We start from the raw sequence: 26,485 nt of genomic DNA, 5'->3' as shown, positions 1-26,485 counted from the left end.
ATTCTCTCCTAAGTGTCCAAAATCTTTCTTTTTATGAAGGTTTGGTAAAAATATCTGCTAATTGATGCAAAGTATTAACATATTCTAGAACTACATCTCCTTTAGTGACGTGATGTCTAATAAAATGATGTCTTATTTCAATGTGTTTAGTTCTAGAGTGTTAGATGGGATTTTTAGTGAGACAACTAGCACTAGTATTGTCACACTTGATAGGTATGGTACCAACTTTAATTCCATAATAAAAAAGTTGTTGTTTCATCCATAAAACTTGTGCGCAACAACTATCGGCTGAAATGTATTCCGCTTCAGTGGTAGATAATGCAACACTATTTTGTTTCTTTGAAAACCATGAAATCATCATATTTCCTAGGAATTGACAAGTACCAGAGGTATTTTTCCTATCTATTTTGCATCCTCCATAATCCACATCAGAGAAGGCGGAAAGCTAAAGCTAGAGTCTCTAGGATACCAAAGTCTAAACTAGGAGTGTCCTTAAGGTATCTAAAGATTCTCTTAATGGGTTTTAAATGTAATTCTTTAAGACATGATTGAAATCTAGCACATAAGCAAACACTAAACATAATGTCCGGTATAGTTACGGTTAGATAAAGCAAATAGCCAATCATAGACCTATAATTTAACATCTACACATTTACCTCCTTCACCTTTGTCAAGCTTTGTATATGAGCTTATTGGAGTGGCTTGGGGTTTTCTATCTTTCAATCCAAACTTTTTGAGTATATTCTTGACGTATTTTGCTTGATTGATGAAGATGCCATCTTTTCTTTGCTTGATTTGGAGTCCCAAAAAAATGAGAGCTCCCCTATCATGCTCATCTCGAATTCACTCTGCATTAGCTTAGAAAATCCTTGGCAAAGAGCATCATTAGTAGAACCAAATATTATATCATTAACATAAGTTTGAACAACTAATAAATCTTTACCTTTTCACTTTAAAAACAATGTAGTGTCAACCTTCCCTTTTGAAAAACCTTTTTCGATTAAAAAGTTTGACAACCTTTCATACCAAGCTCTAGGAGCCTGTTTTAAACCATAAAGTGCTTTTGTCAATTTAAAAATATGATTTGGAAATTTTGAATCTTCAAAACCAGGAGGTTGTTCCACATACACTTCTTCTTTTATAAAACCATTTAAAATGCACTTTTAACATCCATTTGATATAATTTAAATTCATTGAAACATGCAAATGCTAATAAAATTCTTATTGCTTCCATCCTAGCTACGGGTGCGTATGTTTCATCATAGTTTATGCCCTCTTATTGAGTATAGCCTTGAGCAACAAGTCTAGCCTTGTTCCTCACTATATTACCATTTTCATCGAGCTTATTCCTAAATACCCATTTAGTACCTACAGTAGATTTATTACTAGGTCTTTCAACTAACGTCCACACTTTACTTCTCTGAAATTGATTTAACTCTTCTTGCATAGCCATAATCCAATTTTCATCTTTTAATGCTTCTTGGATATTCTTAGGCTCTATGCATGAGATAAATGCAACATAATTACATATATTTCTAAGAGAAGATCGAGTTGTTACCCATTTGGATAGATCACCTATAATTTCACCATCATTGACATAGTTGTATTCTATTGGGTAAGAAACTTCCCTTTCTTCAATGATTGGATTCTCGAGAATATCTTGAGTTTCCTCATCTTTCAATTCTTCTTTTGATGATGGTTCTCCAACGTCATGTCTAACGTAATTTGTATTTACAATACCTACGTCATCATCAACATAAGAATCCTTCCTTGGAAGGGGATTATCATCGAAAACAACATGTATAGACTCTTCTATCACTAAAGTTCTTTTATTAAATACCCGATAAACTTTAGAATTTAAGGAATAACCCAAAAAAATTCCTTCATCACTTTTAGCATCAAATTTGCCAATATTGTCTTTAGCGTTGTTTAAAACAAAATATTTACATCCAAAAGGATAAAAGTAACTAATGTTAGTCTTTTTATTTTTGAAAAGTTCATATGGAGTTTTCTTTAAAATAGGCCTAATCATTACTCGATTTATGACATAACAAGCATTATTTGTGGCTTCCTCCCAAAAATATTTTGGCAAATTGTTTTCACAAAGCATGGTTCTAACCATTTCTTCTAAAGTTCAATTTCTCCTCTCAACAACTCCATTTTGTTGAGGGGTTCTTGGTACTGAAAAATTATGGCTAATCCCATTTGAATTACAAAAATCAGTAAATCCAAGATTTTTAAATTCAGTACCATGATCACTCCTAACACTAGTTATGGAGTAACATTTTTCATTGTGGATTACTTTTGAAAACATGATGAATTTTTCTAATGCTTTATCTTTAGTGCTTAAAAATAGAACCCAAGTATATCTAGAATAGTCATCAACTAATACAAAGCAATATTGTTTTTCACCCAAGCAAGTAGTCCTAATTGGCCCAAAAAGATCTATATGAATTAATTGTAATACTCTACTAGTTGATACATTATTAATGGGTTTAAAGGAGGCTCTTTTGTGTTTTCCTTTAGCACATACATCACATATTTTATCATTATCAAATTTTAGCTTTGGAAATCCTCTTATTAAATCTCCTTGAATTAGTCTTTGTAAAACACTCATGCTAGTATGTCCTAGTCTCCTATGTCATAACTAACTATCTTGTTCATCCTTAGCAACTAGGCACAAGTTAGTCATATTAATAGAATCTAAATGCACCATGTATATGTTTCCTATTCTATGATCAACAAGCGTCATTTGATTAGATGCAATGTCAACAATTTTACAACCATTTGTTTCAAATAAGACATTGTATCCTTTATCGCATAATTGACTAATACTCAATAGATTATGCTTTAAACCATTCACATGTAAAACGTTTTCTATTTGTATGGAAGAGGTATTACCTATAGTACTTATACCTTCAATGTAACCTTTTGAGTTGTCACCAAAGGTTTCCTTTAGCACATACATCACAGATTTTATCATTATCAAATTTTAGCTTTAGCAATCCTCTTACTAAATCTCCTTGAATTAGTCTTTGTAAAACACTCATGCTAGTATGTCCTAGTCTTCTATGGCCATAACTAACTATCATGTTCATCCTTAGCAACTAGGCACAAGTTAGTCATATTAATAGAATCTAAATGCACCATGTATATGTTTCCTATTTTATGATCAACAAGCATCATTTGATTAGATGCAATGTCAACAATTTTACAACCATTTGTTTCAAATAAGACATTGTATCCTTTATCGCATAATTGACTAATACTCAATAGATTATGCTTTAAACCATTCACATGTAAAACTTTTCTATTTGTATGGAAGAGGTATTACCTATAGTACCTATACCTTCAATGTAACCTTTTGAGTTGTCACCAAAGGTTACCACTCCTCCATGTTTTTTTGTTAAGCTCTATAAACTGGCTCTTGTCTCCGATCATGTGTCTTGAGCATCCACTATCAAAGAACCATGAATTTGAACTTGTATTTCGCGCCTTGTAGTAATGCTCCTTTTCCTACAAACATAGATTAATTTATGATTTTTGGTACCCAATTCTTTTGGGTTCATATTCATTAGTTTCTAAAATCCTAGACCCTTGGGTATCCATTTGTGTAGGATATCCTATCTTTAATAGTAATGAGTTCTTTAGGAACCTATATACTTCTAACGATTTTTCCATTAGAGGTTCTTTGGGGACCTCTAGGATTGTATTTTTTTAAAACTTTTTCTAACAAAGTTGGATTTTGAACTTTCTCCATTTTCAAAATGTTTTGTTCCAACTTTATTAAAAGAAACTTTAAGATCATCAATTTCTTTTTGATGATCGTCATTAACTCTTGAAAGTAAGTTATACAAATCAATATTTTTCTTTTCAAACTCATCTAGTTTAATTTACAAATTTTTAATCTTACTCTCAATATCAATGTTGGTCTTGGATATGAGATCATTTTTCATTTTTCAGTTTTGAAATATCATTTTTTGTATTTCAAAAATAATTTCTCATAGTCCGAAGCCAACCCAGTGTATTCCTCTGCTAACTCATCAAAAGAATAATCTTTGAAATCAAATGAGTTAAGGTTACCTGAGAATCTTCCCCGGTGGCCATCAAGAACAGGTTCACTACTTCTTGTTCCTCTTCATTGGATGATTCGTCATCGCTCCAAGTAGCCACGTGTGCCTTATGCTTCTTCTTAGATTGACCATTTTTCTTTAATTACGGGCAATCGTATTTGACATGCTTGGCTTTTTACATTCGTAGCAAATGATCGGATCCTTCTCTTTTGGTTCATTTTTGAAGCTGTCATTTCTTTTGAATTTTCTTCTCTGTTTCATTAGTTTTCTGAACCGTTTGGCAAATAATGTCATTTCCTCGTCATCTTCATCAGAATCACTCTCATCTTTTGTAGATTTGAGAGCAACTCCAATGTTCTTCTTCTTCTCTGTCTCTTTCTTTGTCTCGTCCTTCTTCTCGAGGTCTACCTCATCTTGAATCATCATCTCGTGCATGAGGAGAGAACTGATGATTTCATCGAGAGTCAAAGACTTTAGGTTTTTAGCTTCGATGACCGTCGTCTTCTTCGATTGCAAGGCTTTAGGAAGAGAATATATTAACTTCCTTACAAGCTTCTCGTTTGGAATGATCTCTCCATATGATTTGAGACCATTGAAAATCACAGAAAATCTATCCGTCATAGCTTTGATGTCTTCATCCAGTTTCATCATGAAATTTTCATAGCTATGAGTTATAAGACTAATTTTAGATTCTTTTACCTCGTTTGTGCCTTCATGAGTGACTTGTAGTTTATCTCATATCTCCTTGGCGGTTGTATAAGATGAAACTCTCCCGTATTCATCTGGTCCAATAGCACAAAATATAATATGTATAGCTTTTGAGTTGAGTTGGAACATTCTCGTCTCTTCTTCACTCCACAAACTTGAATGAGTGGATGGTATGATGTATTCGTCTTCCACGATTTTCCATGCTCACATGCAACTTTCTTGAATGAAGTACCCATTCTATTCTTCCAATAAACATAATTAGCTCCATTGAAGAAAGGAGGCTTGTTGACGGGCTGAAAATCAAGAACGAAGTCGAGGTTTGAAGTGGAGGCCATTGATGACTTGAATATCGATGTAACTCTTCCCGAATCGACTCAAGAGGTGGTTAAACATTCAAATGAGTTTAGTTCTTATACCAATTATTGAGTTAATCGATTGATGAATCGACCAAGAGGGGGTGAATTGGCAATAAAAATTTTGGTGGAAGCTTTTGCAGAAAATTGAAAATATTTGCACAGCGATTTAGAGTGGTTCGACTTTCTCAACCAAAGTCTACGTCCACTACCTTAGCTATCCACACTAAGGATTTTCCACAAATTCACTAATTTGTATTTCTTTTGAGGACAAAAAGTAACCTCACAACTCCCTCAAGAATTATACCCCAAATTCTTGGGAACACTCTCTCCCAAAGAGAAAATTACAAATTCGCAAACTTTACAGAAAAACATCAGAAGGTAGATTGTTTGCACAATTCTAGAATAAAAAAAGAACACTCAAAGGTGAAAACAATTGAGCACAAAATGTGTTCTTGAAAGCAAAATGAATATTGAAGGAAAATTGGCTTGAATTTCACAAACTTGATGTTTGATGCTTTCTCTCTTGATTCTTTCTCAATTATTGTTTCTTGTTTTTTGATCAATGGCTCCTGAGCTTGTTTAAATACACCTTGGATCACCTTTGAACGTTGGGGATCATTGGTGAAGTCAATAAAGCTGTTGTGGTGTAATTATCACTTAAAAAATATGTTAGGAGCGTAGGTGTATCGGTACACTCAGTGTAAAATTCAAATATTTCGACCGTTGGTTAACTTAGTGTACTGGTACATCCCAGGTGTATCGGTACACTAATTACATTCGATGTTTCTCGGAGCTAGGAGTGTATCGATACATTGGTTGTGTATCGGTACACTAATTACATTCGATTTACGGGGTGTATCGATACATACAAGAGTGTATCGGTACATCCCTTTGTAAAAATTATTTTTTGCCCGATTATGGATCAAAATACTTTGTAAAAATTGTTTCAAAAATATTTTAAGACTAAAACATAATTTTACACTTAAGTAAGGATTAAAATTGACATTTGAAACCTTGGAGTAATATTTTTGATATTCGAATAATTTAATCGAATATATAATTTTAAATCGAATATAAAATCTTAAAATTCAATAGTACTTCATTTGTTATATCGAAACATCAAAATATTTTCAACAATGTCACAAAGACATAATTATGCTCATTAAAAACTAAAAAAAAGAAAAAGAAAAAAGATAACCGAAGGGCGGCAACCAACATCAAAACCAGTGTCGCGGCCGATTTTGATGTTGGTTGTCAACCGTTAGTTCTCTTTTTTTCTTTGTTTTTTTAATTTTTTAATAAGTATAATTATGACTTTTTGACACGTTTATCTATGTTTTTGTGGTACTTTTTTCATTTTGTTCTCGATCGTTTGGTGGTTCTTTTATTTATGTTTTAGCATGATTAGATTTGACGACGCCATGACTGCTCAAGGTGACGCTTATTTGAAATCTTGCTGATCTTCCCTGCTATAAACCTTCAAATTGAATTTGGATGCACGATTTTGTGTTCATGGATATTTTCTCACGACACTCGGTTATGATTTACGGTTCTCGGTAGTCTTTCAATAACTTAATTTCCTTTTGTGGTTCATTTGTCGATCATATATATATTTGTTCGAGTCTTTTGGTTAGTGTTGGCTTTTACGATGCTCTATCGATCAACCGAAATTGTTGCCAAGAAGGGGTGAATTAACCTTTTTAATTTTTTTAGGAATTAAGGATAAATGATAGGAAAATTGGCTCAATGATTTATAGTGGTTCAACTTCCTCAATGAAGTCTACATCCACTACTTTAGCTCCTCACTAAGGATTTCTAACAAATTTACTAATTTGTTCTTTTTTCTAGGCTCAAGAGTAACATTTACAAATTCCCTATCTTTTACAATGGCTAAGATGGAACCAAAAACCCTTTTTAACAAGGATAAAAGGTTGTAACCAAGAAACCTCTAAAAGGAAGGTGTTTACACAATTTAACTCACTAAAGCACTCTATGTCCAAGAGAAAAGGAAAAATAAGGTTGAAAGAGTTTTTCTCTTGATGTGGATTGCTTGGATAAGTTTTGTAAACTTCTTCAAGTGTCCTCAACTTATTTTTATATGGTGGAATGTGTTTGTAGACATTTCTAGCCGTATGAGATGTTTTGGAGGTGTTGGGGACTTAATTATTACAAAATAAAATTGCCGAGACCAGGGAGTATCGATACTCATACTTGGAGTATCGATACTCAGGCTTGGAGTATCGATACTCAGGCTTGGAGTATCGATACTGCACTAATAAAAACTAGTTATTTTCCGACCGTTAGGCTGGGAGTATCGGTACTGAGATCATGGATCGATACTACTATACAAAGTAGCACCGATACTCCTTTGAGTAGCGGTACCAAAAATACCTACTAGAATCTAAAAACATTGAAAACCAATAAGCAGTATCGGTATTGCCATGACGGTATCGATACTTTCCTTACCTTGGGTATCGATACTACAAGAACAATATCAATATTGTTTATGTGGATCGATACTTATTTTTAGTAAACCATTTTTGTGTTCAAATTCAAGTTTTATGGATTTTGAATTATTTTTGAAAACTTTGAATAAATTCAATTTAGTCCAAAAACAGTTTGCCCTTAAAAATTGTTATATCAAAATAGGTTCAACAATCTTCCCTTTTTGATATAACAAAACATATGAAAAATGGTATTGGCAAAACTCCCCCTTAATAAAACATTTAATGAAAAAGAGAAATATGTTGAAAAGATATTAAAGCTCCATCTTTTTTATTTTTGAAATTGAATTTTTCAAAACTTATATTTCTCCCTCTTTTTGTTATATAAACAATAATCCATACATTTAGGTTCAAAAATAACAATGGAGAATAAGTAGAAATTTTAACATAAAATCATTTGAAAAAAAAATCAAAAGTTCCCCCCCTTAACAAATGCATTAAAAATGACTTTAAAGGCTTGACACAAAAAAAACTATTAAATTTCAACAAAGATGAACAAACATGTTAGTAACACATGAAATTCAATAAATCCAAGTCTATATTACTTTATGTGATATTAACATGAAACATTAAAGTTCATATGCATAAAACTATTCAAAAACTATCATGCAATTGAAAATTTTGATATCAATTGTTAGAGATATGACATTTTCAATAAGCATACATGCATAGACAATTAAATTTAAGGTCAAAAGTAAAATTTTGTAAAAGAAAACAAAACATTAAAAAAATTGACCAAAATCATTATGATGAACTAAAAATTAAAAAAAACATTGAAACTTTAAAATGTTCACCATAACATATTTTAACATACATGAGATGAAAAACAACATGTAATCATTTTACTCAAAAACTCAAGCATGCATAAAACAAAATAGGCAACAAATTATGCAAAATTTAAAAAACAAATTTAGGTTTAGAGGTTACTCATTCCTCATTTTGCGCAGCTAGAGCATTTGATTTTTTTTTTACTTTTGTCACCATTGCTCCCACACACCTACAAGATACATTTACTTTTTTTTGTACCCAAATTTCTTTGGGTCTTTGAATGTTAGTTTCAATGCCCCTTATTCCCTTAGGAAGTCATACTTGTCTAATTTTAAATTTTTTTCTTTATAGGACAAGTATGTTCGATGTGACCATGGAAATGACAATGTGAGCATTTTGCCATTTTTAAACATGATGAATTGTTTTGAGAAATTATCTCTTTTTCTTTTGTTAAGTATTCAGGCTTAACTTTCAAATAAAAAATTCTTTTTCTAAATCATTAATTTTGATTTTTGAAACCTCAAAATCATTTTTCAAAATTTCATTTTGTTTTTCAAAATCTAATTTTGCTTTTAAAAGAAAATCATTTTCAACTTTAAATTTTGAAATAAATTTCTTACATTTGGAATTCATGGTCTCAAATTCCAAATACAATTCATCATAGGCTTCTTGCAACTCTTTAAAAGAATTAGAATTTAAATCACAAGAGTTAGAAGTTATCCTTGAATCTTCTTCGATAGCCATGAGACATAGGTTGACTACTTCATCATCTGAGTTGTCTTTATCACTCCAAGTCATCACAAATGCATTCTTTTTGCTTGATCACTTCTTCTTTAAAAAAGGACATTCATATTTGACATAACCCATTCTTTGGCATTCAAAGCCACCGGAGGATCCTTCTTATTGCTCAATTCATACTTCTTGTCTTCTTTTGAAGTCATGAATCGTTTCAATCTTTTGAAAAAATTGGTCATTGTTCTTCTTCATCCTCTTCTTCACTTGAGGTTTTTTTTTGGTAGAGGATTTCAAGGCAACACCTTTTTCTTTTTTCTTTTCTTCTTGTTTTTCCTCATTTTCCATCATCTCATGAGTGAGAAGGGAACCAATAAGTTCATCAAGCGAGAGAGACTTTAAGTTATTCACTTCAATGATCGTTGTCTTCTTTAATTGCCAAGACTTTGGACAAGAATATATCATCTTCCTAACAAGCTTCTCGTTAGGGATGATCTCTCCATATCCCTTGAGACCATTGACAAGTCATAACTTTGATGTTTTCACCTAATTTCATCTTGAAATTCTCATAGTTATAGTTAAGAAGATCGATTTTAGTTTCCCTCACTTCATCAGTTTCTTCATGAGTGTTTTAGAGCTTATCCCAAATTTTCTTTGCATTGAAACAAAATGAGACTCTTCCATATTAATCTCAGCCTAATGCACAAAATAGGATGTGCATGGCCTTGGCATTTTGTTGGAACTTCTTTTCTTCTTCACTCCAATCTTCCATCTTATTGGTTGGAGTTGAGTGACCCATTAGGATAGAGTTCCAAGCATCTAGATCTGTGTCTTGAATGAAAAGCATCAATTCTTACAATATGTATAATTTACTCCATTGAAATAGGGTGACTTGTTGATCGGTTGAGAATCTTTGATGTAGTAAGCGCTATAGGAAAAAATCATCTTCTTGGTTGAGTCAGAAAATGATAGAGCTCTTTTAGGATCTTTACAAGGTTGTTAAACCGTTGATTTTGACCCGCTCTAATACCAATTGTTGGAATTTATGATGCTCTATCGATCAACCGAAATTGTTGTCAAAAGGGGGTGAATTGGTCTTTTTAATTTTTGGGAATTAAGGAAAAATGATAGGAAAATTGACTCAATGATTTATAATGGTTCAACTTCCTCAATGAAGTCTAAATCCACTACCTTAGCTTCCCACTAATGATTTCTAACAAATTCACTAATTTGTTATTTCTTTTTCTAGGCTCAAGAGTAACCTTTACCAATTTCCTATCTTTTACAATGGTTAAGATAGAACCAAAACTCTTTTTTAACAAGGATAAAAGGTTGTAAACAATAAACATCTCAAAGGAAGTTGTTTACACAATTTAGCTCGCTAAAACACTCTATATATAAGAGAAAAGGAAAAATAAGATTGAAATAACTTTTCTCTTATGTGGATTGCTTAGATAGGTGTTGTAAACTTCTTCAAGTTTCCTCAACTTGTTTTTATATGTTGGAATGTGTTTGTAGCTATTTCTAGCTGTTGGGGACTTAATTGCTGCAAAATAAAAGTGCCCAGATCATGGAGTATCAATACTCGGGCTTGGAGTATCTATACTGCACTAATAAAAACTAGTTGTTTTTCTACCGTTGGGTTGGGAGTATCGGTACTGAGATCATGGTATTGATACTACTATACAAAGTAGTATCGATACTCCTTTGTGTATCGATACCAAAAATGCCTACTGGAATCTGAACACATTTAAAACCAATAAGCAGTAACGGTACTACCATGAGGGTATCGATAATTTCCTTACCTTGGGTATTAATAATACAAGAACAATATCGATATTGTTCATGTGGTATTGTTACTATAAGAACAATATCGATACTTTTCTAGAAAATCATTTTTGTGTTCAAATTCAAGTTTTATGGACTTTGAATTATTTTTGAAAACTTTGAATAAATTCAATTTAGTCAAAAAATATTTTGCCCTTAAAAATTGCTATATCAAAATAGGTTCAACAGTTGGGGTTTTAACATTTTCCATGTATGGACAATATATGACTTAAAATGACTAGTTTCAATATTATAGGAAAATATCCAAAAGTTTATGATGATAGTTGTAAACTCTTATTGTAATTTTGAATATTTTTACTTTTTAATGATACTAGTGGCTTCTATTAAAAAATTATAATGTGTCATCTCACCAACAAGAGATCACAAGTTTAAGCACTAACGACTGTAGCAAATGATTAAACACTCATTATTAAATAGTTGATAATATTTAGAATGATACTATTTTATAATCACTATAGCTTAATCAAAAGAATATTGATTTTAATAGGCCAAATAAAAGCGGTCCAAAATTCTTACGTTTGGGCTTGGCTCCGAATATGAGTAACGAACCCAAACCGAAGAACAATTGTTTCATAATTTCAGAGTTATCTGTTTCAAATTCAATTGCCATCGCAGCAAGGAAGTCTTAGAACGAATTCCTGTTCGATCTGAAGACTCCAAATCCTAAAAACCCCCGAACGAAACGAAACGAAACGAAACGAAAGCGAAAGCGAAACAATGGAAAATGATACAAAGCTAAGCATATACAGAGCAGCAAGGGCGATAAAACGCAAAGACAACACTCTCTACAACGCACTTAGATCAATTTACGACGACTCGATCTTCGTTGGTGAAATCTCACAGCTATGGCCTCAACTGCCTCTCGTCGCCAACCTCCGTTGCGGTCTCTGGTATTCTCCCAAATTTCACTCCACTTGTTACTTTAAATCCACCGACGGTCATACCAATAACTGGTCTTTCAATACCTCCCGTCTCAACTTCCACATCGCCCTTCTCGCTGGTAAATTCCTCATTCTTCTTTCTTTCTTTCTTTATTTCTTTCTTTCTTTTTTATTTTACTCGAAACGAATTTATTTATTTATTTTGGGTTTCTTTTGTTTTTCCTTTTTATTGATAGGACAGAAGGGAGGGTGCTTTATAGTTGATTCGACGCGGAGGGGGAAGCGGTTTCCTGATAGTATGTCCAAAACTATACCGATTTGGACGTGTGTTTTGAATCGCGCCATTTTTAGTTACTTGAACAAGTTTTCTAATAATGATTCATCTTTGGTGGATCGGGTGAGTGCTACTAGTAACCTCTGTTCAAAATTTCTTAATTTTGTTCAGTTTCATCGTGTTCAATCTTGTTTTATGAATGTGTTTTATGTTAATTGAAGTTCTTTAATCAATGCTAATTTCTCACCTCTGCCTCGATTTATGATTTACCTCAATTTGTGTCTTCTTACTTGCTTATTTTATGCAGGATTCAGATACAGGGCGCAATTCTGTTGATTGGGATTGTTCATTGCACCTTCCCCTGTGGGTTTCTGAAACAGAGAAGGCAGCAATCGAGGACCGGTTAGAAGGATGGACCAAAGACCTGGAAGCAAGTGGAGCTGATATTGCAACTCTTGCATCGTGCTTGAAGAAGCCTTTGCGGCCTTTATGGATTTCTCAGAGGACTGTCATCTGGATAAATGAAGTGCCGGATTATGACTCTTGGAATTTCACACCGATAATTCTTGTTTCCTCCTCTTCCTCGAATGGAGTAACTCAACACAGGATGACTTCAGAGTTTAGCTGGAATTATATACCAGGAGCTGGAGATGATGAAGAAAGTTGGGCTAGGGGATTGTCTCCTAAGCTTTTCTGGAACCATGCTTATGATCTTATTAGTTCAGGACCAGATTCGTGTAACCAGAAAGTTGCTGATATAGTTGAAAAGGATAGAGTATATCGAGCTCAAAGGGGGCAGAATGCTCCTCATATCACTGCCAAATCCTCAGTCTCTGGGAGCTCACCTAATCTTCCTTGTTTAGAGCCCCTATTGCGTCCAGATCTTTCTAGCCTTACAATGAACTCTTCGGAAAAAGATTGTGGAATATTTTGGCTCGGATCTACTAATCTTGCTATTGGTGTTGGTATGATGTGTTAGCAATTCTATTGCTTTAATTTTGTTATAAGGTTTTGTTTATCTATTTTTCTTTTATATCATGGACGCTGCCCACTAATATTCTCCTTTGACTAAGTTTGTGAAAAGGAACACTTGAAGATACCCACATAAACATTAAAATCAAACGGATAGATGATTTATTCCGTCTTCCTATCTTAAAAATTTATTTCAAGCTCTTGTTTTAGTCTTCTCCTGATATGAGATTATGTTCATATTTCTGTCTATTTCATTGGTGAGCTGGTCAATGGAGGAGTTTAGTTGGCAAATTCTCCTTAGAGGTTCTAAGTATGTTGATGGGTGCTATCTGGATTCTGGGAACATGGTGTCTAAAGTAAAATTCAACATAACTGAACCAGTAGGACTAAATATGTGATACAGATAAGAACATTGTATTATATGACTAGTGGAGGAATTGATTGTATGTAATGATCGTGATGATAGATGTGTGCCAAAATCAAGGCAATGGTGGACGTGGTTTATGGGTTTGAATCATATCTTTGTTATTTGTTTGTTTCTCTTTCGATCTTTTATATATGTGACAATTAGGCAGTAGTTTTTTGTGTAATTTTCATGTTCCTTATACATTGTTTCAATTATGTTGTGCAGCTGAACATGCATCTAATGTTGATTGCATATTGAATTGTGATCAATGGCCAATCTCTGTCCATCATCAAGAGGCTGGAGCGCATCTGTTTCTTCCTATTGTGGTATGTGTGGAAGTAAACTGAAACATGATTTTGCTAATGATCAATTTTGTACATTTCCTGCTTATTTTCTCTTTCTTTTGCTGACCAGAACTCGAAGATGGACCGGTTTTCTTTGTTTGATAACCTTTCTTCTGCAGTTACCTTTGCAAACTCAAATCTTACAAAAGGAAGAACACTTCTTATATGTTGCCACGATGGTAAACCTCACGTACCATATTCCTAATTTAACTGCAATTTATCTTCTCATCCATCTTCGGTTATTTAATAGCATTGAATTACAGGGGAAGATATCAGTGTATGCGTTTGTCTGGCAATCTTGATATCATTGTTTGACGATGAAGGTCTGCATCTTAGGACTAAAAGTAGATGAAATCTCTTTCCCCTGATAAGATGCTATATGAGTTTGCATCGACTTGTTAGATAGTTTCTCAAACTTCACTTTTCCATTTTTAGGTTCTTTCGATGGTGGCAAATCCTTCGGCAAGACAGGTATCACAAAATGTGGGATGCGGCGACAACTTGTATATATTTGTAAATTTGCAATAAAAGCCCGGCCATCCAGGGGAAACCTCAAACAAGTTTTCAGTTTTCTTAGTAGCGGAAAATCCACCAAGTTCGGAGACATTTGATCACCTCTTTATGGTGAAATGGTGCTGGCTTGCAGAATTATTATCCAAATACAGCGCTCAGGAGAGCTGAAGGATCTTTGGTGAACACTAAATTTTGCATTGTAATTTACATTCGTATGCTTAATAATTTAACTGATCTTTAGATTTAGAAATGACTTTGATTGTTATCGAAATCCTGAATGAATTTGATATTGATCGAGGGTGTGTTATATTAATTTAATAATTGAAATGTTTTACATCACTCAACCTCTGGCTCGAGTGAAGTGATTGCAGAATAATGAATATGAGGTGATGGGATAGAAACTAAATGAAGTTATGAGCGAACACTTAAATTACATGTTGCCTCGATGAATTGGTAAAGCAAATTACAAAGAAGTAGAAGCTATAAAGATAATGGTACAAGCCCTTGTTGTGACGATGATAATACAACTATGGGATACAAGTGTGGCAGCTTTCAGTTTTGTTAATCAAATACCCTGTCAGTGTGCGAATCACCCACAAAACTGGGGTCACTTTCACAATATCTGCCCATCAGCTCTGGCTGCACAAACTATTGAAATTTGTTACCAGCTTATTCAGCACCAATCGAAAGCACAAGCAGGGCCAATCACTCAGGGAAAACATATTCTTAGCCAGAAAGTTTACAGGTCAAACTCCTGCGGATTTAAAGGTGGTCGTCTATTCATCAGGTACATGTAACTTCTCAATGGCAGCCTGTTTATAGTGTCAAAGAGGAGCAAGGGTGTAATTGAAGCTGGAAACAGACTATTTTTTTGTAAATAATCAAGGAAAAGACTGAATATAAGTCGATACCTTAATTGTAGCAACATCAATTGCAGATGGCTTCAAATCCAAAGCAATACCAAAATGAAGCATGGCCTTTTCATGCATGTTACACCGCTTATAGATTTTACCCATCAAAGCATGCACACTGCTTTCACGAGGGGCATACTCTTTAAGTTCCTCCAGAACTTCTAAAGCATCATCAAATTTCTCCAATCCCATCAGTATATTAGCCTTCTGATACATGGGAAGAGGGTTCTTCTTATCTGCCAGAATGGCCCTATCCATCATCTTGATAGCATCCTCGCTTTTCTGAAAAATGATCGCAATGAAAGTTAAAAACACTCTTCAAGATGATATTGTTTTAAGTCAAGATGAAATAAACAGTATATTTAGCCTGACCTTTAAGGCATGAAGAGCCGTTCCAAGAAAAGACATGATAACAGAAGAGCGTGAATTTATTTGGAAAGCCATTCCAAAGTGATGCTCTGAAAACTCAAACTTCTCTTGACGAAGATAGATCATTCCCAGGCCATACCAGGCATTATAATGCCTATAATCAATACGAAGTGCATTCTGGTAGCTCTTGATTCCATTCTCAAAATCCTCCAAAGCAACATACCTACATATAGTTATGTAATGGTAGAAGTTTTAAAGAACAAATGTTATCAGCATGTTTAACACAGGGAAAAGGTCTGTGGAAACATACTCATGACCGCAAAGGGTGTGCGCATATGCAAATCTTGGATTCAGTTGCACAGCTCGTTGGAAATTTTTCAGAGCAGTTTCGTGGTCTTTCTGCAAGCTGTAACAGTTTCCCATGGCACACCTGCAATTTAATTCAGATATAAACAATAGAAAAATGATAAATAATTGATTATAAGAACTCTCTGAATGACAGCCTCTAAACTCTTGCTAAGAAGCATAAACCTAGACACTATTAAAAAGGGCAGGCAGGTAGATTTAATCTCAGGTACATAACAAGCTTCAAGAAACATAGGGTAGTGAAATTGGCAAGGTGTACAAAATGTCTGATAAATATACCATGATTGAGGAGCTAAGCGGTCAGTTGATATCAGTTCTTGGGCTAAGTAACTCAACTTCGTATCTTCCTTTAAATGCTGAAAGAATATAACAGCCATCAGAAAATAAATGTACCACAAAAATAGAGGGTTTAGATGAGAAAACTTTACACCCTCTAAAACCTTCACAAGTGGAACTCACATATAGAACAGTGGAGTAAACATCCATTCCTTCTAAACTGTAAGGAGACACCCGATGAGCAAGACTAAATGCTTGTTTGGCTTCCAAGTAATCCACCAATTCGAAATGTGCTTTTCCAATCTGCATTGGAAATTTTTTAAAGAACACTTAGCAGAAAGCATGGAAATATGGAATGAATCAGTACTGATTCTCTCTTACTCACACCCATGCATACAACTTTCGAGCATACCTAAATACTTCAGTTTGTAAAATATTTCAAATTAAACACATAAAATGTGAAAAACTATAACTGCAGAAGTACAGCATGCAAGACTCTTTGTATGACCTCGTTATCAAAAAAAAAAATACAATAAGACTGCTAGTTTAACCTGGTATGAGACAATTGTACATAACAGATGAAGAAAACAGAATGTGTTGCACCAGAAATATTACCTGGGACATCACCCAGCCGGTATTATAATGCTTATGTGGAAGTCTCAGATAGGCATCCAATGCATCCTGTAGGACAGAAGTGTTATTAAGAGCATTGGACATTGCCCAGAGATTTGAATTCAACTTCTCTTTCTTTCAGATAACCATACAATTACCTGACATCTGTACAGGCAAGAAAGTCTGAAGCCTTCCCCAAGGATTCTTAAAAGGCCTAATACTTCTGAAGCACCAATTATGATTTTTGAACCACTAATAGCAACCCCACCAACCAGAACAGTTGCCCCATCTTGACCAAGAGATCTCACATCACCAGAAGGAACTGAACTAGAAGTCACTGGCGCCATATTTGCCCGAGCATCATCAAATGCCTCATTCCTTAACCCTAAACAACATTAGAATTCAAACTTTCTAGGCATCAGAGCAGTTAGAAACAAGTAGATAATTGGAAGAAGTTTTTTCTTCTTATTCATCAGAATAGGAACTAAAATTTCAAAACTCAATTCAATCAAATAATTGTCACGATTAGATTACCAAACGGAATACATGAAACAAGTTAGCTTTTTTACCGTTGTGCCCCAGAAGTCATAAATCAACATATAACAATTGCAAAAGGGAGTGTTTAATAAAGAACTTGTAAAAGAATGAATTGAAGATATCAGAGAACCGGCAATGAATAATAAGATTAAAACCTTCTTCAATATTTTCATTCGCCCGTGGCTGTCCCTTACGAAGTGTCACAGTACGAAGAGCCACGGAACTCAGCTTAGAACTTCCATGGTACTTAGAAGAATTATTAGTCCCATTTCCAGCAACCACTGAGGCATTTGCATTTGTGTTTGCCCGAGAATCTCCAGAGAGTCTTGTACTTCGACGGGGACCAGAATCAGAGAATAGCCTCCCAGAAATCTGACAACAAAAAAGGATCAACAAACTGTTAAAATAATGCCATCCAACCCAAATATTTCCTGAAGAGAATCATATGTCACAGCCAACTAGCATGATATTGTTCATCTACAGAACAGATAGCAAGTATGAATGTGCTCTATAACTCAAAATCAAACACTACTTTCTGGATAGAAACATTCAAAGCAGATAAAACTATATTTATACATATACATATTGATGACTAAGAACCATGAAAAACATGCATATGAAGTTAAAAACCAAAGCTCTAACCTCAAACAATGCATATGAAAGGAATAATAAATTTACAATCACTTCTACCTTTCGTAATTTTCCTTCATCAACAAACTTTCTTCTAGGCGCTTGAATGGTAGTGTTCACAACTGACCTTGGAGAACCATCAGTGTTTTCCGTGTTGAGAGTGGAACCATTTGGCTGCACATTTCTACACAAAGGTGGAGGAGCTACACCTGACAACTACAAGAAACAGAGGAATTAAAGCTGGTTGCCCATAATCAGACGGGAAAAGATCAAACAAACTAAGTAACCTCAATTCATCCACCTTAAGTACCAAACTAATCAAAACATAGAACTCAACACAAAATTGTGATTCAATATGTCGCATTTCACATCTTACATGTGAAGCCATTGGTGAAGGAGTATTATAAAATGGTGAAGGACCACCATTTTGGGGCTGAGAAGCAGCTCCACTTGACACAGCTGCTCCATGATAATTACCAGGAATATCTCTATAGCTATTGCCTTGTGTGTGTTTGACTTGCCTGGGACAGGCGTCTTCAGAAGAAAAGTTCCGCAAAGAAACCAAATTATAATCCTCGCTGGAAATTTGCAAATCTGGGGTAGCTGCCCCTTGATGTAAGTACTGCTTTTGAATACAAAGAGCAGCTGCTTCACCAAAAACTGCAGTTGCTTCTTCAGCAGCACCTAAAATAATCAGACACAAAAGAATATAATATGAATGAATATATGAGAACAAACACTAAATGGTACTAGAATAGGAACACATGAAAAAAGAAATATTTAGTGAAACAAAATCAAACCAAACTAAAACAATCTGCTGAGACGTTTAAGTGGCATAGTATTCCTAAGTCCAACTGCAGTAGAAGAGTCAAACTTTCACTAAACTTGTTAACTCGATAATTAGTAAGATCAGGGATCTGATCAGCCTAGCATGGTAGCATAGCTCTAAAAAGAATACAGAACCATAAGTGTATTTTTTTTAGACAAACCTAATACACTCAACTCCTCGTATGCAGCCCAAAGTAAAGGATCTATAGATAAAGCCAGCCTAAAATGATGAATGGCACTTTTCTTTCTATCTGTGTACCTGAAAAAGAGAATGCAAAATTTGTGGATCAGAACTGTTAGAAAATTGCATCCACCATAGCAGTGATTAGAATAGGGCAAGCCAAAGCATTAAGGATTAGGTTCCTTCATTATAGAGGATCGAATTAAGATTGTGCGCCATCTCTATCTCCACCAAGCAGTGTATTAAGCAGCATTATATAAAAGGAAAAAAAAAGAGAGACGCCATCAAAGCAAAGCCATATACATCCTTCCCATTTTATCAAGCCATCTTAGGAGAATTCTAGGCAGGGTCAAAGCATATTTCAGCAAAAAGCTGGATTTTTTTCTCCTCAAATTCTGTCATTTCTTCCACATTTAAATAAGAAATAACTCCGCTGACCTGTAAATAAGTCCAAGAAGATAATGACCAGCTGCACCATTTGGGATCTGTACATCAAGAAAAAGGAATTAACTAGATATTGACATCCCAATAATATTGTGAAAGCCTCAAAAAACTCATGAGACCCATCCCCCAATACCTCCCCGCCAGGCTCATTAGCATTACATAAAGCTGTTTCAGCTTCACTTAGTAGATCCATCTGAAAGCATGATATTGCAAACAAGTAGCGGGATTGAGCGGTTTGTGTTCCTTCACATAACAAGAAAAGAACCTTTAGATTAACAACAGAATAACAAACTAGCCATGATATGGAAAAAGACTTTGAGTGAATACACCAAAACAGCTTAAAACAAGGTAATACGCATACCCTTTAGAATATGATAGGCAGAGTAAGCTTGATTGTTCTGCAAGTAGCAAGCAGCTAACAACTGCAAGTTCACCTGCATATAAGCCAAACGGTGATATCTTAGTTAAACTATGTACAGTAAAAGAACCACCACTTAAAAATAAAAATAGGTTATCCAATTTAAAATCTTAATGTTATTAATTTATCAAATTTCACTACCACAAATATATGTTATCTAAAAAAACATAAAGGGGAGCAGTGAATCCTAAATCAAAATTAATGCATCCTGAAATAGTTTCCAAAGTCATAGAAATTTGAAAAATAAACCAAATCAGAAACTAAAGATTATACCGTAAATTATGCATTAAAAATAGTATAACCCATAGGGGAAAAATTAAATTTAAAGATCAACTAATCGCCAAGGAGTGATAGAAGCGACACGCACAGTCGATCTCGAAAATCCAACGAATAGTTTTATTTTTTCCCCTTTTTTGAAACCGATTTTAGAAACCCGGAAGAGTGAAAGTTCTTACTAGGAACCGGAAAATATTCCCAGCTTCTTTTATGCAGCACGGAGAAAAATCTTGAAAAACAAAAAGAAAGGAAAAAGGTCAATTTTTCAACAACAACAAAAAAAAGTAATCCGAGTGAGTGAGTTACCTCGGAAGGGAACTCAGCGAAGAGGCGTTCGCAAAGGAAGATGGCGCTTTTGAACATGAAAAGCGGAGACTGTTTTGAACACGTTCTGTGAGTATCGCTTCCATGGCTTCCTGTTTTGGTTGCCCAAAAACAAATATTGAGAGAGAGAGGCTTTCTGGTTGCCGATATGGGGGGCTTTCTTTACTTTAGGTTTCAAAATTGAGTGCGGCACGTGTTGTCTTCTCTTTCAAATTCAGCTCCCACCTTACATTGTTTTGGGTTATTATTATGTTGCTTGGGAATAAATTTTTATTCCAATTTTCAATTTAAAAGCATCCACAATTCTTCTCTGGCCGGCCCAATACATGTGTCAGATGGACGACGCCAGGATAACATATAGGGTATGAACATCAATTTTTTTACTATAATTTCAAATCAAATCAGACTGTGATATTAAAATTCATTATTATTATTTTGAAGGAAAAAACATATACTTTTAAAGGCAACATGTAGGGACATGGGCATCCGTTTATAATATAAACGCACTTAGTTTATCATTATTCGTAATTGATTTGTAATGACCTTTTCTAGTTTTTAGTATCAAATTAGACTTAAATGTTCTTCTAGTTTCAAATCAAACTAGCACATAATCAGTTTTATCGATTTAAATTTGTTAAAATTAATTATTTATTACTAAAAATATTGAATTATTATAGTAACATTATAAATCTCGTTACGGTTGCTTCCGCAGAAAGAAATTTTTCAAAATTGAAGCTCTTGAAATCTTATCTTCGAAGCACGATGACTCAAGATAGATTGAACGGATTAGTAATTCTAAGCATCGAACGTCAATTTTTATAAAGTCATGATTACCGTAAAATAATAGAGGTTTTTGCTTCAAAAAAATGCACGAAAGCATTATTTTAGGTGATATTTGTAGTCTTGTAGGTTTTGGTTTCTATTAGTATTGATATTGTTTGATTGTAATTTCTATTACATTTTTGTTTTAAAAAAATTATTCATGTTTTGCCTATTATACTGTACAAGTATAGGAACATAAAATTATTATCTCGCACAGGGCATTAAAACTCATTGGAATGGCCCTGATTCTTCCATTACTTGGAACTTCATTATGAAATTATTTATATCAATCATTACTAAATAAATTTTTTTGGAACTTGGAAAGGTACATGAATCCCTTCAGTTTACAAATTACACGCAGGATTGCATATTTTTCGTGGTGGATCTAGAAATTTAAAGATAAAGATATAAAATATTATTTTTAATTTTTAAAAAAATAATGGGTGTATAAATTTTTTTATTTTTCTTAAAACATCAAATTAAATTTAATCATTTTTTTCAAAATAATGGTACACACTTAATCCTATGAGGACTTAGTGCATCCACCCTAGATCATGTCACTCTACTTTTCACCAGAAGAAAAAAGTTGGCAAGTTGTATGTCTTTAAGGAACTAGTTTATGTCTCATGATTCCGATAACACAAAACTCGCAAGAGTGTTTGGTTGGACGTCACTGACTGGAAGTTAATTGAAATGGAAGTTTGGATTTAACAGAAGAACAATAAGTGTGTAGAGTCGTATATTTGGATTGCTCTAACAATATGAAATAATGGGAGGATGGAAAACTTCTCTATTAAATCAGTTGTAAGTCCATCACCATTGGACCAAAATAAAGGTAGAATTGGTCAAATAATCCAGGTGGGTGGATTATTTAGCCCAATAGGGCATCCATAATTTTATTTTGGGATATACGGCAAATGCTACAGTGTCCATGTGACGACTTCTATGTGATATATTTTTTAATGGACCATGTCACGTGGGTCTCACTGCTCGAATATATTTAATATATCCTACAGGACTCGTCATGCCCGCGTGACGAGTCCCAATAAAAAAATAATTTTTTTAGAAATTTTTATAAGCATTGTAATATATATATATATATATATTATTTTAATGTTGAAGGAACTCGTCAAGTCGGTGTGACGAGTTCCAACGGGTATAATTTTGAATTTGTTGACTATTCGATTGACCGTTGTTGAACAGTCAAATTTTTTTAGATCGTTGTTGAATTTGTTGAAAGTTTAGACTGTTGGATTGACCGTTGTTGAACGGCTAAATTCAGCAAAACTTTCACCGAACCGTCCAACAAGGTTATCATCACCATCACTTGCATGTGGTTCAGAGGGACATGCTTCTTCTGTTCTTCAAGCTGGTATTGATGAGGTCGGAATATCAGTTGTATTCGTGGTTTCGACGTACATCTCCACCATATTATTATTTGATGATTGATGAAGTTCAACCATAACAATAACATCGTTATCATCAAGTTGGAATTTTCCATATGTCATTGGATTTGAGGAGATCATGTGCCGATAACTTAAACATAAAATAAAAGCTCTAAGTTTTCTCTTAATTTTTTGCTTTATTTGGTGATGATATACATCTATAGGGAACATCATATTGATGGGTCAATGTGACTTAAACACAACACCAACATCAGTTTGTAGAATTTTGCCATTATAATGGAAAATTGTGAAGAATTTGTTGCTAATTATTTGAAATGTATTTGGTTAGAAGAAAGTAGTTTGTTGTGAAAGAGTTTGAAGATGAAAGGAGTGTGTTGTGTAAGAGATGAAAGGAGTGTGTTATGTACGAGATTGAAGATGATGTACACTACTTAAAGGGATGAAAAAAATTTAGTCATTGGAACTCGTCACACCGGCATGACGAGTTCCATTGAATTTTAAAAAAAATTGACCGTTCAACAATGGTCAATCCAACGGTCTAAACTTTTAAATTTCTAGCCGTTCAAACTTGTCACACCGACGTGACGTGTTCCTTCACCATTAAAATAATATATTTTTTTAAACAATATTTTTAAAAATTCCAAAAAAAATTATTGGGACTCATCACACGGGCATGACGAGTCTTATAAAATATATTAAATAAATTCGTGTTGTGGGACCAACGTGAGACAGACCATTAAAAAAATATATCTCATGGAACTCGTAACGCCGGCATGACGAGTTCCATTGACACTGTATGTGACACCCCCAACCCGTATCCGACTCGGATATGAATCCGATGTATCATATTGATTTTTCAAATCATTTTCTTTTACAAAATAGTTGAAAATTTAAATTTTTATTGGTATAAAAGTGATGGAACCCTTGATCAAACTAAATAAGAAGATTCAAACTTATATCGAAAATAAAACTTAATAATTTACATAATTAAAGTAGAGTTTGTCACAACACCAATCAGAGCATATACGATTTAAACCTTTAAGTTACATGCCAACATATTTAATATAACAAAATGACATACTGTAAATCACTTCGATATGATCTTCTTGTATAGATATGATGTCTTGTAGAATCCTAGCTTTGCTCTTCCTGCTTCTTTGCACCTACGTGTGAAACACTTACACGCTAAGTCATTGACTTAATGAGACATATATGCATAATGAGACATTAAAACACGCAATCTTATACTTAATTTATATAAACAACATCATGTACAGAAATCATTATGCAAATCATCAAACAAGACATATTTAACATCAGCACTATTTATTCATGTTATTTCTTTTGATAGCCCATGTACATCATTGAGAACTTAAGGTATGTGAGTGTATTGAGGTTGTGCACTAATGCTGTCACCACAGCTCGTATAAATTACACCGAAATGCCACGTAGAAATTACACTGAAGTGCCACATAGAAATGTCCCCAAGGACCACGCAGTATTATCCCAAAGGATCACATAGAATTGTCCCAAAGGACCGCGTAGAACCCTCGACTCTTGGCATGCCAATTATACATGTAGCTCTCATATCACATACTTTTAGGCTTTATCATTTATACCAATTCACATAGGTTATCACATAGACATGAATTCACATAAATCATGTAACATGTAGGATGACATGTAATACATAGATCATGTAGAACAATGCATATAACACTTCGACATATGCTTGTATTCATGTACACATATAAACCATTTCAACAATGTACTAGTATTCATGAAATCATGAAATCAAAATATTGAAAATAGACTCATCGTAAGTCTTATTTCCATATAATCATATATTATAGTAATATGCACTCGCCTTGGTCTCACTTAGTCAAAGCAACACTTATAACTCTTGAACACTCTTATGACTTCGAATTGTCCTCAACTTGCCTTTGTTTGATATCTACACAATAATACAATTGGTATAAATATCAGAATTCCTATCACTATAATTAATCCTTAATAACATAAGCTAAACAAAGCACTTAATTCACAATTTCAATCTAAATAGTATCGGTACCCAAGGTACAGTACCGATACTTACTTACTGTGGTATCGATACTATGCTTCAGTATCGATACCCTTTCTAGATTATGGAATTACATCTCTAAAAATGGTACCGATACTTATCCATTAGTATCGATACCTTTGGTATCGATGCTACTCCTTCGGTATCGATATTATTCTTCTGATTAGTATCATTTCATCTTATGGTATCGATATTGTTCTTCCAGTATTGATACCCAAACCCAGATTTTTAACTATTTTGCCTTCAAGTATCGGTATAGTTCATCCAGTACTGATACCCCCTGCCCAGAACTTACTAATTTTAACCCGAAATTTACCAAGCTCACTTAAATCTTCCACTTTAACCTTTTCACCCTTTAAACTTAACTACACTTATTAAAACTAACTTATATCACTTTAACATACTTAAACATCCAAAATCCCACAACATTACTTGAAACTAAAAATCTTACCAAATATTCAACATGTTCCAAATCTATCTCTAACACTTTAGATTTCTTATCCCAACTTATGACAAGTCAAATATGACTTCAAAATCCATTTACTAGCTCTTTCTCAACAATTCACTAAAAAAACTTTTTTTATTCAACCACCCATAACTTGTAAATCTTTTAGTTTATACTTCTCTTTAAGCTTTCATAACACCCAAAGACCAAAAATTATCTTAAAAACTCAAGAAATAGCTAAGTCAAAGATCCCTTACCTTAGATATAAAGATACAATAGAGATGATGAAGAATGGATGAAGAAAAAGGGAGAAAATTATGGATTCCTCTAACTCTTCTCCATATGGATATATAATACTCCTTTAAGGAATTTTAAATTCATTTTTTGCCAAAAGACCAATATGCCCCTTCCTCTTTCAATCTCTGTTAAACAATCATACACAAAAATATTCCAATTAAATCCATGAACTTTTCAATTTATCTAAATTGACCAAAAAAATTTAAAATCTTACACTTTGGTCACTAGCTCGGTTTTTTTGATGTTACAAATCTTCCCCCTTAATAAAATTCGTCCTTGAATTTTCACTATACAAAGAGATGGGGGAAATTTTCTACGCATATCATCCTCCCAAAAAAATTTTAGTACTACCTTCCACAAGTAACATGTTTATCCTTAACAACTTAATCAGAAGGAATATAATCATTCAATTATATCTCAAGATTCCTTAATATATATATAAATCCTTATCTCTTTGACTACGTCTATATGGCCAAGAAACACAACCTTAAACAAATCCACGTCACACTTGATTAACTTAACCTTACATATTCTTATGATCTTTTAAACTCTATTATACTCACTCTTACATAACCTTTTTAAAACCTGAATAATCTGCTTAACTAACTATCTGTCTATGCATGGATATAAATGCTACAGTTAAGTTGAATTCCCGAGACCTTATTCAAAGATTTACAAAACTTTGAGGTACCTTAAATCTCCATCAGATATAATTGAGATATATACTTTATGAAATCAAACAAACTTTTCATATAACCACATGTACATATCCATAAAATATTCACATTGTTAAAATAAAAGCTGCTAACTCAATCAATTTCTTCATAACCATCCAAATTTAGTCTCCAAATAAATCCTGATACAAAGTTCATAACAACTCTTTC

The 26,485-nt window shown here is 33.7% G+C and overlaps 2 protein-coding genes across 3 annotated transcripts; one reads left to right on the top strand and one right to left on the bottom strand.

Moving 5' to 3' along the window:
• The first annotated feature begins 11,607 nt into the window (after positions 1–11,607).
• On the top strand, positions 11,608–14,572 carry LOC120174433 (uncharacterized protein C3F10.06c-like). 2 transcript variants are annotated; one of them, XM_039181280.1, is made up of 7 exons: positions 11,608–11,989; positions 12,107–12,267; positions 12,452–13,109; positions 13,748–13,848; positions 13,937–14,045; positions 14,130–14,189; positions 14,302–14,568. In XM_039181280.1, exons 1-7 carry the CDS (start codon positions 11,707–11,709, stop codon positions 14,475–14,477), a joined length of 1,548 nt encoding a protein of 515 aa, XP_039037211.1. In that variant the 5' UTR covers positions 11,608–11,706; the 3' UTR covers positions 14,478–14,568. The 2 variants fall into 2 exon arrangements, with proteins under 2 accessions (XP_039037211.1, XP_039037212.1); XM_039181281.1 differs by having other exon boundaries at positions 11,857–11,989; positions 12,112–12,267; positions 14,302–14,572.
• Positions 14,573–14,756: 184 nt separating this feature from the next.
• Positions 14,757–20,687, bottom strand: LOC120174432 (cell division cycle protein 27 homolog B-like). Its single transcript, XM_039181279.1, is given in 17 exon segments — positions 14,757–15,191; positions 15,291–15,572; positions 15,663–15,882; positions 15,970–16,089; positions 16,305–16,381; positions 16,485–16,604; positions 16,917–16,982; positions 17,072–17,298; positions 17,606–17,822; positions 18,141–18,296; positions 18,457–18,764; positions 19,070–19,167; positions 19,528–19,574; positions 19,667–19,776; positions 19,895–19,967; positions 20,534–20,595; positions 20,598–20,687. Coding segments are annotated over 17 exon segments (2,259 nt in total). The 5' UTR covers positions 20,638–20,687; the 3' UTR covers positions 14,757–15,155.
• Between the last annotated feature and the right edge of the window lie 5,798 nt (positions 20,688–26,485).

Source organism: Hibiscus syriacus, unplaced genomic scaffold (assembly GCF_006381635.1).
Source record: "Hibiscus syriacus cultivar Baekdansim isolate YM2019G1 unplaced genomic scaffold, ASM638163v2 tig00112084_pilon, whole genome shotgun sequence".
NCBI classification, from domain to species: domain Eukaryota; kingdom Viridiplantae; phylum Streptophyta; class Magnoliopsida; order Malvales; family Malvaceae; genus Hibiscus; species Hibiscus syriacus.
This window is presented reverse-complemented; position numbering and strand designations above follow the sequence as displayed.